We start from the raw sequence: 17,778 nt of genomic DNA on the forward strand, positions 1-17,778 counted from the left end.
GTTCCTATTGTATCTTAGGGGGCTTGCGTAATACACTACGGATAAGTCTTTAAAGACAGTGACTCTACACGCCTCAGGAAATTTTGTTTGTGATTCGGTGAGCTTTTCTAAAACATATGATTCTTAATGGTGTATAAATTATTTAGTTTCCAGTTGTTTAGTATAGCAAATGAGGGTAGATATTTTGTTTGTATGATGAAGTGTGCAAGTGTGACTCATTTTTGTTAGATAACAAAATTTTGAGAGGAAAGTTAAGTCAGTCGAAACGTAATTATCATTTTATCCTCAATTCTTTTTTACTTTCCACTATACATAAATAATAATAATACTAATAATACTACTACCACTAATAATAATAATAATAATAATAATAATAATAATAATAATAATAATAATAATTTATTTAAACTATTTAACCATAATCTATTTCAACTTAATTTCTATCAACCTCATTTTATTTGAATATAATATCATAATTTAAATAATAACTAATATTTTATTTTTATTATTAGAATATATCTTTTCAATTTATTAAATTTATTTCACCAATAATTTTTATAAAAATTCATCATTTTTTTCCTTTTGTACTGTTTTTTTTTATTAATGTTTTACTCAAATTTACTCTCTAAATTCATCATTCTCAAAACAAACAATTTTTTGTGGGAAGAAGAAAATATTTTTTCTTAAAACTTTCAATATCTGCTTTAATTAAGTATTTCTTTAAATGCATTAGTTGTTGGAATTAATGCACTCAATTTATATTAAAGAGACTAATAATGACATAAATTAAGTTTGTAATGGGAAGTTAATATTGAATTTTCGTTTGTATTCAACACAAATTTAAACATCAAAGCGACTTCTTACCATGTATTTTTCTTCCTTTTTAAACCATTATTTCCAAGTTTTAACAGAATATATTATTAATTTTTTTTCTCCTTATGGGAAAAAATATATTAAATGAATTAATTAAAAAATAAAAGTGATAATCCTATATTAAGAGTGCAGTGCAATAATTATTATAAAATAGTTTAAACTTCCGCACAAAAAAACTCTATATTGAACTGGCTTTTGATGATGACAACACAATGCTTAATAATAGTATATATGTTACAGTATTACATGTTCGTGTTTCATTGTTTTTCATATCTGTTGAACATGTTTTGTTGAATTGCAATGTGTGTTCCTATGATTGATTATGTGTTACATTTATGGAACATGTTTGTATTGAAATGTGTGATAAAATAGTTTTGATTACTTCCGCACATTTCTGAAGAAAAGATCACAAGCACCTTTATGAACTTATATTTATTGTGACAAAGGTCTAGTTCAGTCGAATACACTCATAATGGATTCGACTATGCTCAAATCTTTGTACAGATTTTGTGAACCTGTGCTTGATGAGATTTTGAGTTGAAAAGAATTTCAAAGTGATTTTTCATGTGTCAGGCGACAGTGTGATTAACACATTCGACTGTATTACTGTTGTGGTTGGAATTCTGTTGTGCCTACTAGCTCCAACGGTTATATTTTTCAAAAGTTAGTTAAGATTGACTGACTAGGTCAACTGTCTTAAATGTGTATTGATTTGGTTGACTAAGGAGCCTTTGTGTTGACTGTCTGTTATAACTGGTTTAATAAAGTCGACTGTATTAGTAGGCTATTCTACTAAGAAGCTATCTAATATAACAGAAAACTATAAATAGAACAAAACGTGAATTGTTCTGAATAGAGAAGGAAAGACTTTTTGATCTAACACTTTCATTATCCTGTTTCAGAGTGAATTCTCAGTTTTAGAAGCTCCAAGAATTCTCCAAGAAGGCGGTGGTGATCTTTCTTGAGAGAGATTCAGAGGGAGGAGCCAATTGCGCACATTGTTTGATGATCATCTTCACAAAGAAGGTGCTTCTGGTTTGATCTTGATAGGCTTGGCATCCTCTGAAGACCACTGCATTTGACTAAAGGCTTGGCAACCTGTGAAGTCTGCTGTTATAGGATTGGCAACCTGTGAAGCGTGTTGTGATAGGCTTGGCATCCTATGAAGAGTTCTGGTTACACGTTTAGGATTGTTCGACGTGGGTAAAGATTGCAGAAGAAGGGATTCTTGCTGTAATTCTGGTTTTTGTGTGTGCAGCTATATTTTGGTTTTGGGTTAGGGAGGAGATTTATATTTTTGGTCCCTTCTTCCCAGGTGGTGATGATCGGTGATAATGGTGAGTTCCCTCTATTTTTTGGATGGTGAGTATTGGGTCTGAATAATGGTGCTCAGTGCTCTCTTGTGGTGATGGTCGAGGTGAATCCCGTTCAAGGTCCGTGATGGTTTTTTTTTTTTTTTTGTATGTGAATGGAGGAAGTAGATTCTGTTGAGTAGAGAGTGAATGGTCAAGTTGAGAGTAGTGTTCTCTTTCAATACTTAGGCTGCCCTCTCATAACTTGGAGATGCGTTTTTGTTTCTTTTTTTTTTCTACTCTCTCTGCCAAAGGCGACTGCCATCACTCTACAACTCTTCCCCCATCTTTCATGCTCCCATGCTAAACCAGTTCAAAGCGTCAGTCCATACACAGGATTCGCACCCAAAAGGGGATATGACGTGCCTGTGGAATGGTTGCTTCCTGCAACCCAACCAAGCCACCCTGCTCTACTATATTTCCTCTTTCAGGTGAGCCAGCTAAAGATTGTAGGTGCATGCATGGCACAACAAAAGATTTGCACCAGAATGGGAGATAGCGTGATGGAATGAAAAAGGAAAAGCAACTGGCTCAAATTGGACCGGATACCATTTTTGTTTTGTTTTCTTTTCTTTTCTTTTTTTTTTCTTTTCTTTTTCTTCTTTTTTTTCTTTTTCTTTTTTCTTAAATTTTTTTTTGCTTTGTTAACATAAAAAATTAAAGTAAAAGAAACTAAACAATAAAAGAAACTAACATAAAAGAGAATAATAGAAAGTGAAATAAAAACTAAAATAAAATAAAAAAAACTTACATAAAAAGTAAAATAGTGAAAACAAAATTAAAATGCAAATAAGATAAAATAAAATAAAATAACAAAACAAAACATATATTATTTAATCATCCGGACGAAATTGGATGTTGACAACCGCAACTCCATCGCAGTCCACATCAGCACCTTCATTGACGCCACTAAAATTTCTAACAACAGCTACTAGGGAACCTCAGCTCCCAAAACATGCAATCAACACCAACCCCAAATCGAAATAGTCACAATCTCTAATCGAAAAATCAAAACAAAATCAAAACCCCAATTCCAATCAATGAAAGACATCTAATCACTTCAGAAATCCCAAATTTCTCAATTTCAGCAAACTCTAAACTTCTCAAGTATTAATTAATTATAATAAATAATTTTAATTTCATAAATATTTATAATATTTTGAAAAAAAAAATCACTTCATAATAACTTCACGTAAAGACAGATCTTTCTTTTCCATCAACCACTTTTCCATCCAAAAGTAGCAACCAAATCATCTTTAGAATTTCTCCACTTATTCCAAAATCAACGTTCAAGATTCGGTAAGATGGAAAAAAATGTTCTTTTGATTCTCTTTACATTTTTACAAAATAAAAAAATTTTGGATTATTAGAAGAATGTTGTATTGTTAAAATAAATTAGTGATTTTAACATTACTTTTATTTGCAAGTTTTAACAGAATATATTATTAACTTTTTTCTCCTTATGGGAAAAATATATTAAATGAAATAATTAAAAAGCAAGTGATAATCCTATACCCGACTCAAAAGATACACTAAGAGTGCAGTGCAATAAAGCACACCTTATTATGAAACAGCCAAAATCTATACATTTATTTGGCTATATTCAAATATTATAACTAAATTTTTGATATATTAGTTATTATTTTATTAGATCATTATTGTTCCTTTATAGGTAAAATATTATTCTAATAAAAATATTTATATTAATATTATAAATACAACAAATATTTTTTTAAAGAATATTTTCACTTTACATCTCATACTTAATAACCACTCTCGTTAAGAAGAAGGTATTTTCAAAATAGGTAACGATATCTTGACAATATTTTTTGACAATTTTTTTATAACAGAATTCGTGTTATTGCTTTAATTATGTTTAAAAAATATTTAAAATGGATGTCAAAAAATTTGTTAAAAAAATATTGTTAAAAGAAGTTTTTGGTTTCAAAATAGAAGAAGGTCCCATAAGATCTTTCATTAAACAGTCCAAACATGTATTTATTTAGAAAATGTTTATATATTATAACTAAATTTCATATATTAGTTATTATTTATTTTTCAGTTGTTATTATTATAATATTATTATACTTTTGAGTGTTATTCTAATAGAAACATAAATTTATAATCAATTTTTATTTTATAAATACAAGTAATATTTTTTCACGTTTTTCCTTTCATCAACCAAAAGGACTTTTCCACTCAAAAAGCAACCAAATCATTTTTAGGATTTCTCCACTTGTGTAAAATAGGTTTTCCTGTTCTTCATCAATGTCTTCTTCCCAGACAAGTTGCGTTCTTTCCCAAGATATGATCATGGAAATTCTGTCGTGGCTTCCGGTGAAAGATCTCCTGCTATTCAAGTGCGTTTCAAAAGGGTGGAACCAACTTGTCTTTGATTCTGCATTTGTGAAACTTCACCTCCAAAGGTCCTCAAAAAACACTCACACGTTGTTGACCTTTCTGGATGATTCCCTTAGCTATAGAAGACATTGTGCCATCGTTTGTCCTATACAAGATTTATTTGAAAACCCGTCATCCACCCTCGAAACTTTACCTCACAGTTATCTCCCCTTCAACGGCAAGAGAAGTATTTTGGGTTCCTGCAACGGCTTGGTGTGCTTACAAGATTCTTTTTTTCACGGTGAATTTAAAGAATACTGGTTTCCGATGGGGAATCCCGCAACAAGGGTGATGAGTAATGAGCCCCCTCATATTCGTATTAATCTCAGCGATTATAAATATCCTTTCAGGTTGGTGTATGGGTTTGGGTACGATGAATGGAGTGACACTTACCAAGTTGTGTTATTGGATAACAACAAGAATAAATCACAGAAACTGGAGGTAAAAGTTTGTTCTTTAGGGGATAATTGTTGGAGAAATACTTTCACTTGTGAGGCTGTTCCCATAAAGATGGATAATAGGCTTCGTGGAATTTGTGGTGCTTTTGTGAGTGGTACTTTAAACTGGTTAGCGTATCCGAAATCCCGCGCTGGTGATGATGAACGAGGAGGAACTAAGATGAACGAGTTAGAAATATTTTCTTACGATCTAAAGAAGGAGAGTTGCAGTTATTTCTGTATGCCTGATGGCATTTTAGAAGTTAGTCCTAATGAGGCTGTGCTTGAGGTTTTGAATGGTTGTTTGTGTCTTTCTCATTATCATGAGAATGATTTTATCGTGTGGCTGAAGAGAGACTTTAGGGATGAAAAATCTTGGTCAAAGTTGCTGCATTATAAGAATCGTCCTTCACCTTGTTACTACACACGTTACATTGACATCATTTGTATGTGTGAGAATGATGATGTCGTGCTGCTTGCAGACACAGGTCTCTACTCAAAATCAGAATTTATTTGGTGGAACATCAGAGACAATAGAATGGAGGGTCGTCAAATTTTCGACAAGTACAAGTTTTATCTTTCCTCTTATGATTATGTTCATAGCTTGGTTTTGCCGTAAAAGATTTAAGTACCTTTATGTTTTTTTAATTGATTTAAAGATTAACGTTTAGAATTTAAAATAAAAATTAAAGATTTAAGGTTTAGTATTTAGAATAAAAATTAGGAGAATGGGTAGAGGAAGAAATCAAAACTCTTATGTGTAACCATGTTTCTACCTTCTCAAGCTGACTAAATTTAAAGTGTACTATAAGATGTGTCTGGTTAATTAGAAGAGAAAATAAGTATTTTGAGACAGTTTTTTTAATAATATTTTGATATGATATATGTGTCATTTTGTTATTGATTTATTATTTATTTGTTATTATCTTCATATATCTTATTATGAATTACTCTTCTTCTAAGTCTAATTATGAATTAATGTATTTGGTTTCTAATCAATAGTTTCTGATAAAGAAATTGATACTATTAAGAGCAATAGTTATTTTTGTGGTTCTATTTTCTGATGTTTTGGTTATTCAGATTTTTTAAACTCATTCACTTTTAGTGACATTCCAATTATATTAAAGCATAATATAATATAGAAGTCCACAATTTTAATATAGAAAAACAATTTGAAATAAAATAACAATTAAATATAAGATATTAGTCATCCAAATATAACTCAAGAGTTTGAACTTCAAGTAAAAGAGGTCTAAACCTAAAACTTAGACATAAAGACTATTTCAAGATACATAGGTTCAACAAAGAAAGGAATTCCTATGAAGACTAAGCTGCAAAATCATCTTCATCCTCCAACACTTGCTCCAAGGAAACCTTCTCAACCACCTCTGCTCCCATCCAAATGGATGATCATCCCAAGAGAAAACATACCCAAGCAACATACAACACAAAAGTAAGGGTGAACTAGGTAGATGAACAACATACATATAGTATGTCAATCAATATCATCATGTTTAATCATATATAAAGACAAGCAAGGCGTACCAATCAAACCATGTGTCAAATACTCCACGCGACTCATCGAATTTGGTATAACTGTAGAGCTATTGGTCGTCTTTGCACTTGCATAGTTCAGCTGGCCCATCCCCAACACTATGCAAGGTAAGTCCCCCAATCTGTCTATGTCTAAACTCCAAGGCTATAGACGAGGACCTCCCTCTACTCTCACCACTCACACTATTCTTCCCTATTTGAGTATGAACAATGCTTTGAGTGTAGGGATAGACATACCATTTCAAAGCTCCCAACATTATACAAATAACAACACAAATCTCTACAACCACTTCCAATCATGTCGTCGTATTCTTTCAAACATACATTAACTCATTCATATATCATTCTATTCCACAATCATATTCTTTCAAACCACAAAAGTCTCATACATAAAACATACATTAACTCATTCATCACAAGTTATACAAGTAACAACTCCACAAATTTAATCTAAATTAATCAATACCAAAATATTTTATACTTTATTTTCAATGTTGTACACTGAAAATATGTTTCATTTAATCCTATTATAATAATTATATTAAATCATAATTCTAATAAAATATTTATATTAAACCAACATACAAATATTCAAACATATTATAATATAATCACAAATAACACTTACAAAAGAATAATAAAATACAACTAAAATAATAACTTATTCATCATCGCGCGACCCACTCTAAAAATGATTTAATAAAGCAAAACCATGCATTATCATTTTTTCAAGTAGCTTTTCACGTAACTTTGCATTGTCAAAAAAAAATGTTATTAAAGAAACTTTTTCCTTTTAAATATGCATCATCATTCTTTACACAAGGAAATTAATATACCCCACCACGACATGGCCCCACAACCTATACTTCTAAGACTTACTTTTTATACATTCACCGTGCACTTGAAACCATGAGATTGTATCCCCTCTGCACACATTCCTTTTACCATAAAATAAACTATCACCACGGGAAAATAGAAGCTACTCTTTAAACCTCTTGTAACTATATCTTGTTCCCCTCCTTTTCCTAACCAAACGTGAAGCAAAGTATCTGTTCTAAAAACTGATTTCTTCATATTTATGTTGCCCATCTTCATTTAAGATAACAATTCTCTCTTTCACCTAATTTAAACCACCCAAATAATTAAACCAACCAAATAATTAAACCACCTAATTGCCCAAGGTACATGTACTAAAAACTCTCACCCTTTCTTTTCTCCGCTTCCATACTAAAAACTCTCACCTCCTCTGCACCTTATTTCTCTCTATTTCTTCACGGACAACCATACCCTGTACTCCCTCCTTTTCTTCTACTCATTTAACTCAAACTACAATTTATCTCACACCACTCTATGCGTATATCTCTTATCCTTCCTATAACACCTCATTGTAAACAAACTTTCTCTCCCCTAGTACTCACACCACTGTATGCCCACTTATCATTCTTTTTCCTAAGCAATGCCATAATAACACTCTCTGCATATAACTCTGTACTTATGACTCTCTATATTTAACTTCATCACCTCACTCCAAAAAAACCCTTCTCACCTGTGGGACCTACAGAATCCCTTTTTTTTTTTTATTAAATTCTCAATCCCACATTCACCTTTCGCATAAAAACAATAATGTTATATATATAGTGTGAAATAGTGAAAGAGATCAGGAGAAATCTCCCTTGTGTTAAATATACACATAGAGTTCTCTATTTATAATAGAAGAAATATGGGCTAAGCCCAAATACAAATTAATATGCAAGAATAAAATAAAATAAAATAAAATAAGAACAATGTTCCCCTAATAAACATATAGGGACTATGTTTGCCTAATTAACATAAACACAATATAAACTAAATATAATATCTCTAACACTCCCCCTCAAGCTGGAGCATACAGATTGTATGGACCAAACTTGGAATAAATAAACTCAATTTGAAATATATGATATGTCTTCAAGAGTGTGCGGCAAACAGATGCACAATCACATGTCGACGAACAACTAACAACAATTTATGGACAGTAATAGACAACTGCGAAACTTCAAATAGCACCATGAAACTTCAAGTGGGATGACTTTGACAAAGGAGAACAATGATAAACTCGAGGGACGGGATTGTCATCAAGTAAGGATGAGACTTGCATCAAAACTACAGGGATTGCCATCACTGACTGACGGGGCCTGTAGTGGCTAAAAGCGACAAAACTACAGGGAATGTCATCACTGACTGATGGGGCCTGTAATGGCTAAAAGCGACAAAACTACAAGGAATGCCATCACTGACTGATGTGGCCTGTAGTGGCTAAAAGCGACAAAACTACAAGGACTGTCATCATTGACTAGTGGAGTCTGAAAGCCTAAAACCTGGCTGGAAACATACTCCCCCTCACGACGAACGGCGGAAATGACGGCGCGCCGATGACAAACCGCGAAAGTGGAAGATCATAATGAGCTCTTATTCATCAAAGAGACCAAAAACAAATCTGACGGATTTGACAAAGGGTTGGTGAAATTGTTTCAACCCATAATTTTAGTGTTGAAATTTCTTGGTGTTAACCACTAATTGTCCTTGAAGACCTTTCAGAATAGAGAAGATAGCGGAAGCAGTAGAGGTAGGACTAGGTGTTGGTGCATCAGTGGCACAAGTGGCGGAGACGGCGGTCGGAGATGACGGTCGGAGACGATGGCCAGAGACGGTTGTCGGAGATGACGGCCGGAGACAGTGGCCGGAGACGGTGACCGGTGACGTTGCCGGCGACGGACGGTCGGTGACGATGACCGGTGACGGTGGCCGGCGATAGTGGACAGCTGGCAGGTGGCTGCTGGTGGCGAGCGGCAATGGGCAGTGGCGGACAGCAACACCGGAGACAGAAACTAGAGATTGCCTATTGAAGTATAAAGGCATAGGTTGAAAAAGAAACTTTTAGGGGGGGCCGCCGATGGCGGCGGCCACCGGCGACAACAAAGACAAAGTAGAAAAAGAATCAGAAACCCTCCTCTAATACCATGTGAAATAATGAAAGAGATGAGGAGAAATCTCCCTTGTGTTAAATACACACATAGAATTCTCTATTTATATCACTAATTTTTTGTATTTTAGCTTACCCTTATTTTTGTGTTGTTTGTCTTTGTGTATGTTTTCTCTTTCGCGATGATCACCTTAATGGTGTGAGCTTAGGGAGACACATTTTATAATTGTTCTAGTGAGAGGTGAAGGTGAAACAGTTGGGAGGTCAGATGATTCTACAGGTGTAGACTTTGTCTTTCGTAAGTTTGTTTTCTTATGGTAGTTTCAATATCATATATGTTATATTCATTTTACTAGTATTTTACTATTAAAAATAGGATGTTACATTAATGGTATCAGAGCAGTTTGTCCTTAGGATGACTTATGAGTTGTGGGTTTTTCGTGTATTTCTTGTGAAAAGTTGAGTCTAAATGGTATGGTTCATCATGTTCTCCAAGTATAGATAGTAAAGTTGTGTATCTAACTTGAAGTATTGAGAACATAAAACATCTTGATAAAAGTAGTGAGGGTGCACACTTATGACCATATCAGACATGATTTCCGTTCATAATTCTAAAGGTTTGGGGAAAGAAAGGGTTGTGATTCCAGTGTTGTTGGCTATAGTGATTCTTGTCTTGTTCTTGCCTTTGTGGTAGTGTATTGTACTTTATAGTGGTAAAGGAATGCAGATTCAAGGCAAACTTAACATGCATACTTTCATTAGAATTGGTTAAAGCCTTTGAGACAAAATTCTTGCCTCGAAAATAAGGAGTTAAAAGACTAGAGCTTTTGAGTTCCGAAGGATGGATTAAGATGTTGGAAGGTAGAAGCGTCAGTTTGGTAAGAGAGTTTTCAAGAACAGATTCAAGTGATCATATATCGTACGTTTCACAAGAAGAGTTGAGTTTAAAAGTCATAATAAAAGGAGTTTTGGGTAAGCATCAATGTAGCGAGGTTTGGAAAATTAGTTTGGTTCTGTGTGTCAGTAATGTCAGAGGTCAGAAGAAAGGAAGGGGTGGTGAGAAATGAAGTAGCAATGGTTGAGAAGACAACATGGTTTGGTATATCAGCGATGTTTGAGATCTGAAGAAGAAAAGTGATGGAAGGTTTGAAGCTTAAGTTAAGAAAGGAATAAGAATTCGAAAGTAGACCAAGGGGTTGAGGAGCAATTGTGTAAGGCCAAGTTTCTAAGTTGAAAGGAAATGAAGTCTTTTAGAATAATGAAGTGTTGTAAGTGTAGAAAGCTAAGTAGATATTTAGAAGGAGATGTTTAGGGCTTATAAGCAAGTGAGTGCTATAGCTCAAGTTTGGAGTAAAGTTCAAGATCAATGGTTTACATAGAAGAAAGGTTTGACCTCGGTTTGAGATGAAGAACGTCAGTTGTTAAAGAAAGGTAAGGTTAGAGAAGTAGGAGGAGAAGAGAAGTAAGGTCTTGAAATAGATGAAAAAGAGTGTCTATAGTATAATCGACTAAAGTGGTTATCGAGTATGAGCAAGGAATTTGGATTGGTTAAATGTTCAAGGATATGAAGTTGCAGTCCGTGTTAAAGTCAAATTCATTAGGGGTGGTTTCGTGGCGGTGTTAAGAGACCAACTGAGTTTGATTAAGAGAGAAATAGTCGTTGGATGTTCTACAGAAGACAATGTGTTTGTGAGTTCAGATCACGTCAAAGGGTTGGTGTTGTGGGTAGAGTTGTCAAAATGAGTTACAACCCACGGGCCAACATGGCCCACCACGGGTTCGACTCAGGTTAGGTTTGAAAAAAATATTTTTTTTTATGCGGGTCAATTTTCAACCTGACTCATCTAAAACCGGCTCATCTGGGTTGAAGTGGTGAGTCGGGTTGGCTCACCAACCCACCTAATTTTATTTTATCAATTTATTATCTTATGAAACCCTAAAAAATACCATTCGGCTTATTATACGTGTATTGTATTGTACTTTTTTATTATTATTTTGAATTGTCTTGAGTATAACATCATTTTGAGAGTGAAATTTATTTAGATTTGAATTACAAAAAGTTTGTAATTTTTTTATTTTAAAAAATTGTAATCAAGTGAACCAGTGAGTCAACCCGTTTAACCTACCAACCTGTGGTGGGTCAAGCCAGGTTCAAATTTTTTTGGCTCGCTAATAAATGAGTCGGGTTGGGTTGACTCACTAAGTGACCAACCCGTGATGGGCCAGACCGAGTTGGGTCGGGTGGCCCGTTTTGACATCACTAGTTGTGGGCTAAGAGTATTATGAGGTTTAGAGGTTTAAAGGCAGGGTTGTGTTACTAAATATTCTAAGTTGAAAAGGGTGACTCTTGAAAAATGTTTTAAGTTAAGCTGGTAATTGTAAGTACATGAAGATGGCTAAGTGATGTGGTGTTTGTGGAGCCGATCATAGGGTTTAGGTTTGAAGTTTATATGAAGTGGTTTCTTATCAAGTTTGGAGCATAATATTATAAGGGATTTGATCGTCTTCCAACCTTGTTTAAGCATATTTTTGGTCTTCCAAGGGTGTTCCTCGTTTTGAGTAAAGGAAAAGCAGTGGTGGTGCATCAAGTTTGGATTAAGCAATAGATACAGATCAGTGTTAGGTGAATTAGGGATGTCAGACAAACACAAGTGAAGACGAGATGATGTTGTTCCTTCATTAATTTGGGGTGTGAACACAAGGGTGACTTAGTTGTTTTCAAATCGTTTTCTAGTGATTAGTGGTTATACATCCGTCATGAATCAAGTTAGAAAGTGAAAAAAAAAAAGGGTTGTGAGATAAAAGAGAATAACATTATTTTGGGGAAGAAGAAAAGATCAAATCTTTATGGTGTAAAGGTTTTTGGATAAGTGTTTGAAAAAAGATAATAATAGGAGTTTCTTATGAATAATTCCAATAGAGGGTATAGAGTACAAGAAACAAGTAATAGTTTGGTGGAAGAAATAGGAATTTAAGCTCAGTATAATCTTCGGAAGAACTTCAAGTTTGATGAGAAGTAAAGGATATGTTAGAACAATCCGATATAACTCTTTTGATTTTTCTAATAATTCTATAAAATATGAATTTATGTTTATGTTTAAAAATTATTATTTTTAAAACTTTAATAAAAAATTATAGGTTTAATCATTTTTGACATCCCTATTTTCGTAGGATTGTCTCAAATTGGTCCTCGTATTTTCTTTTATCTCAATTAGGTCCCTATTTTTGTAAAATTGAATCAATTAGAGTCTTACCGTTAGGTTTCAGTAGACGGCGTTAAATTTGTTGAATCATAACATGCTGACAAAGCAAATTTTAATTACGTGGCATCAGATTGAGTTAGGTGGAATTTTATCATGCATTAAATAATTAAACCTAAAAGTTTTAAATAATTAAACCTAATTAATACTGTAACTTCTAACAAAAATATAAATTAATTAAACCTAATCTCTTTCGCCACACACTTTCAGAACCTTGTTCAGCATCACCGTCTATCACTCGTCGGAGACACCGCCTCCACCAGCTTCAGCACGTTTTCCACCGTCGCTGCTCCCAGCTCCGCCTCGCTAACAGCCTCGCATGAAACCACCATCTTCTACAGTGGTCCACGCAGAACTCACTCCCCGAGCCTCTGCACGCCAACCTCCTCCACAGCAAGCAGCACAACATCATTCACCCCCCTTGGGTTCTTCAAATTCGCGATGCAGAAAAGTTGATTCACATCAGCGATGCAAACCAAGTTGTTTCCCCAAAACGCACAATCCGCAACGGATGACGGCGACCAGGCTGGCGAAGGGCGCAACGACGACCTTGGTGCGGGCTTGCGGTAATAGTGGTTGTAGAGGAATTGCCACTCCGCAGCGACAGAGACATTGGCCATTGAAGGGGTGGAAAAAAGAGGGCAATGCAATTGATAGAGTTAGGGTTTGGAATTGAATCAGATATTGAACATTGATCGTACTGTGGCAAACAGTTCAGGGGAATTGGGAAGAGGAAAGCCGTATACTTTTTTTCTAATTCCTTAGTTAAGTGTTAAAAATGTATAATGGGACATCAGATCTGTCTTCTTTGTTCCTAATTTCTTGAACGCTTGTCCCCAAATTCCACTTCTTGGCCTCCAAAGGCGATTCTGTTGAGGAGGGTGATCAAAGGCATGCTCCTTTTCAAGTATTTGTTTTGGAATGTAGATAAATTATTGCTGATCTTGAAAGGTGTATTCTTTTTAGATTAAGTGTACTGTAATTCTAGTTTTCTGTATTTGGTTGAGCTTCTCAGTTCTTTGTGATGAACTTTCCATGGTAACCAGATTAGTCAACAGGAAGAACGTCTACTATTTGAGATTCTGTAATATATAAATTCCTTATGTTGTATTGGATGAACAAAAATGAGACACTGATTGCCTGTGTTTGATTNACAGAAAAGATAAGATATTTTTGAATGATCTGGGTGAGACCAGTGCAACTTCAATAACCTTAACAAGAAGAAGGAAGACTCAAGGATCAAGGAACAAGACAATGCTTTAAATTTCACTTAATGCATAATAAAATTCCACCTAATGCAATCTTGTGCCATGTCATTAAATTTTGTTTCGTCAGCCTGTCATGATTAAGCAAATTTAACGCCGTCCNCTGAAACTTAACGGTAAGGTTTTAATTGATTCAATTTTATAAAAATAGGGACCTAATTGAGATAAAAAAAAATACGAAGACCTATTTGAGACAATCATACAAAAATAGGGATGTCCGAAATAATTAAACCAAAATTATACGAATTAACTCACGTAAAATTTCACAATTAAATTTAAAACTATTAAAATCAATATAATTAAAAATACCAAATACTATCTGTTTCGGTATAAATTTCAGGACCGAAGGACTAACCTTGATGGCGTCGTCTTCTGCCTTTTTGTCCGCTTCTTCTGGATCTCGACCGCACGTTCTTGTGTTGATTTCGACCGTCCAGCTATCTTCAAGTCTTGACTGGGGGGGAGGTACCTGAAAAGGCACTCCGACGCTCAAGTTAGGCGTGTATATGGAACCCTCTGTGAGAGAGGATTGATAAAGTATGAGGAGTATGCTGAATGAATTGTCAATGAAGTGTAGTGAAAACGTACCTGTTTGGAACCCTTCAGCCTTTACTTATAGGCTTTGGGTTGATATAAGATAAGCAAAATATAAACAGAATAACAATAAATATAAACGGTCTTATTGAGCGTATACTGAGCGTATCTTTGCTTCTGTTAGGATATATCTAGTAGATATATTTAAAATATATCTGGATACCATTTACACCGGCATTGGGCCTTGAGCCCAATAAGATAGTGGCGCCATGGTGGGCTGTTGGCCCATTAAGGCCGTTCGGTTCTTCTGGCCGTTGGAAATATACTACCGTACATCATCCCCCCAAGCCCGAGGCAAAGGAAGGAGTTTGTGTTTGTTTGTCCGAAGGGCTTAATTGTGCCTGTCGTTCGGTATTATTTTGCTTCGCTGTGTGTAAGCCGAGTAATCATACAATTGTGTGAGTGGCTGGAAAACGACATGGTGAGCTCGTCGTTTAGGCTTAAAAAAGGGGCATATATTTCCCGCGCTAGGGGTAGCGTTAGAGTCGCGAAAAGGAGGCCGTTAGATCAAGCACATCTAACGGTGCGGAAGACGCAGCCAGTTTCGTAACCTCCACGTTTTTAATTATGTGAGGAAGTGAAACCGTTTTCATTTCTGTCTCTGGCACTTATCTCCCCAGGCTTTCTCCTTTCTTCATCTGACCTTCGAGTATTTTCTCCTGTCGCGCACCCATTTCCAGGTAACAATGGCTTCCTCCCCTGTCCTTTACAATTTTTCTGATAATGTCGAGGGGGAACACGGTGATCCACAGGTTGCCCAACCGGTGGTTACTGGTTGTGTCACTTCTTTACTTAGCGGGGATAGGGTTTTTGTTCACGGGGGAGTGGTTGTTGATGGCCCTGAAGAGGGCTGTTCCCCCTCCCCAAGAGAATACTCATGGGCCTCCCGGGAGGTTGGGGAACAAGGAAGTTCATTTTCTTCTCGAGAAACTCTGATGCGCTGGGTAGAGGACAACTACGTTCTAAGGAACATGGGGTACTAGCGTGCCCTTAAATTAATAGCTTGTAGAGACGATGAAAGGGTTTTTCACGGAGAAGATGTGATTGGAAAAGATTGTTTCTTTATGTATATGCCTTTTCTGTATGATATGTATGTTAGACTCCCTCTGACTAGGTTTCAAATGGATGTCTTACGGTGCTTGAATGTAGCCCCTTCTTAGTTACACCCGAACGGCTGGGGCTACATTCAAGCGTTCGGCGTTTTATGCCAAGCCTTAGGTGTCGAACCGACCGCCAAAATATTCCTATTTTTCTTTAAGACCCGCCCTAATGCCAAGAAGGGTTGGGTATCTCTGACGTCTATGGCCAAAAATTCCATCTTTAGTTTGTTTGCCGAGTCATACAAAGACTTTAAAAACCACTTTTTTAAAGTGTTTGTTACCGAAATGGGTCGACCATTCTTTTATAATGATGACGGGAACTCTAGATTTCCCCTATATTGGACTAAGAAGCCTCGTACCTTAACCTCTTGGCCAAAAGAGGATATGTCTGATGTTGAACAGAGGGATCTGGATAGGTTGGTCAAGTTACCTTGTCCGTTCTCTTCCAGGAAGCTGGTTAATTGCCTGAAATACAACGATCTGAAATCAAGAGTGTTTGGTAGGTCTCTTTGTCAAATGTCTTTCATTTGCATTCTGTGAATTGTAATTTTGTGCGGGTGTTACTATTTTGCAGAAGTTATGGCCAAAAAGATCGGGCGGGATTGGTTCAGGGAATCACAAGTATTGGACCAGGGGGTCGGTTTACAGACCGCTCGTTCAAGTGGAACATCATCTACGCCGGCCACTATAGTGCATATAGAGGACACTCCTCCTTCTCCGGTTCAACCTCTGACCCGCAAGAGGAAAACAACAGCAAGTAGTGGGGCCTCCAAGGGCAAAAAGACAATGGCAGTTCCGGAAGAGTCAATTCCCGAACGGCATTTACCCTTGGGTATGGATGATCCAGGTTTCGATCTAAGGCACAAGATCGAATTTAACTTCGATGCTGCCGAGGAAAAAGCAATGGCGGCCATGTCTGAGCAGCAAATGTCCGAATACTTGTTGCATCATATTTTGAGGTGTGGTGCTGCGGCTTACAAGATGGCTTATGCATCTAGCCGTGGAGATGTCCAGAGTGAAGTGTGCCGGTTAAAGAAGGAGTTGGAGGAAGCGCGTGCCGCTCATGCCAATTGTGCGAGGAATGCTGAAGAAGCTGCCAAAATGTTAGCCGAAAGCCATACCCTCAATGAACAGTTGAGGAATATGAGCATCCGGACGCAGACCGAACGAGATAATATGTCAAAGGAGCTGGAATCGGCCCGAAAGACCATCTCTCAACTAGAAGTTATTCAGAAAGAGAGAGACGATCTGAGGGTGGCCTCGGTAGAATGGAAAAATACCGAGGCCGAGATGTATGCGGCCATTCGCCAGGAGCACACCAAAGGTTTTAAGAAGGCTCTAAGGCAAATGGCGTGCTTAGCCAATGTTTCGTCTAGTGATTTTGAATTTGATGTGTACAAAGATGTTTATCTTGGGAAGATGACACCGATTAGAGATATACCAGATGGTACCTTCACCGAGGAGGGGGACCTAGCCGAGATAGAGGCAGAAGGCGCCCTTGAAGAGCCGGCAGAAGAGGTTGCTGCAGAGGAAGAAGAAGAAGAGGCCAATGTAGCAACTTAGGACTTTGTAACATATTTTATGCTTTCGCGTCCCAAAGTTGTAACAACCCGTACTTTGCCTTTATGACTTTATTTGCTCATTGTTGATGTTTTGAATGTAATGCTCTTGCTGCTTTAAAATTTGGGTTGGATCTTTGCTTGTGCATCGTAATATCTTGTAATGTTTTCTGATCGTGGAGGACATGGGGTCCCGTAACGTTTCTAGATGGGAAAATCTAGGGGACATGGCGCCCCGTAATGTTTCTAGATTGAAAAATCTAATGGACATGGCGTCCGGTATTGTTTCTAGATTGAAAATTCTAATGGACATGGCGTCCGATATTATTTCTAGATTGAAAAATCTAGGGGACATGGCGCCCCATAATGTTTCTAGATTGAAAAATCTAGTGGACATGGCGTCCGGTATTGTTTCTAGATTG

At 36.2% G+C, this 17,778-nt stretch overlaps 1 protein-coding gene across 1 annotated transcript; it reads left to right on the forward strand.

The window, feature by feature from the left end:
- Window positions 1-4,538: 4,538 nt before the first annotated feature.
- On the forward strand, window positions 4,539-5,681 carry LOC106770182 (F-box/kelch-repeat protein At3g23880-like). The gene has a single exon (XM_014656005.1). The coding sequence runs from the start codon at window positions 4,539-4,541 to the stop codon at window positions 5,679-5,681; it is 1,143 nt and encodes a 380-aa protein (XP_014511491.1).
- Window positions 5,682-17,778: the final 12,097 nt, after the last annotated feature.

Source organism: Vigna radiata, chromosome 8 (genome assembly GCF_000741045.1).
Source record: "Vigna radiata var. radiata cultivar VC1973A chromosome 8, Vradiata_ver6, whole genome shotgun sequence".
Classification (NCBI taxonomy): Eukaryota; Viridiplantae; Streptophyta; class Magnoliopsida; order Fabales; family Fabaceae; genus Vigna; species Vigna radiata.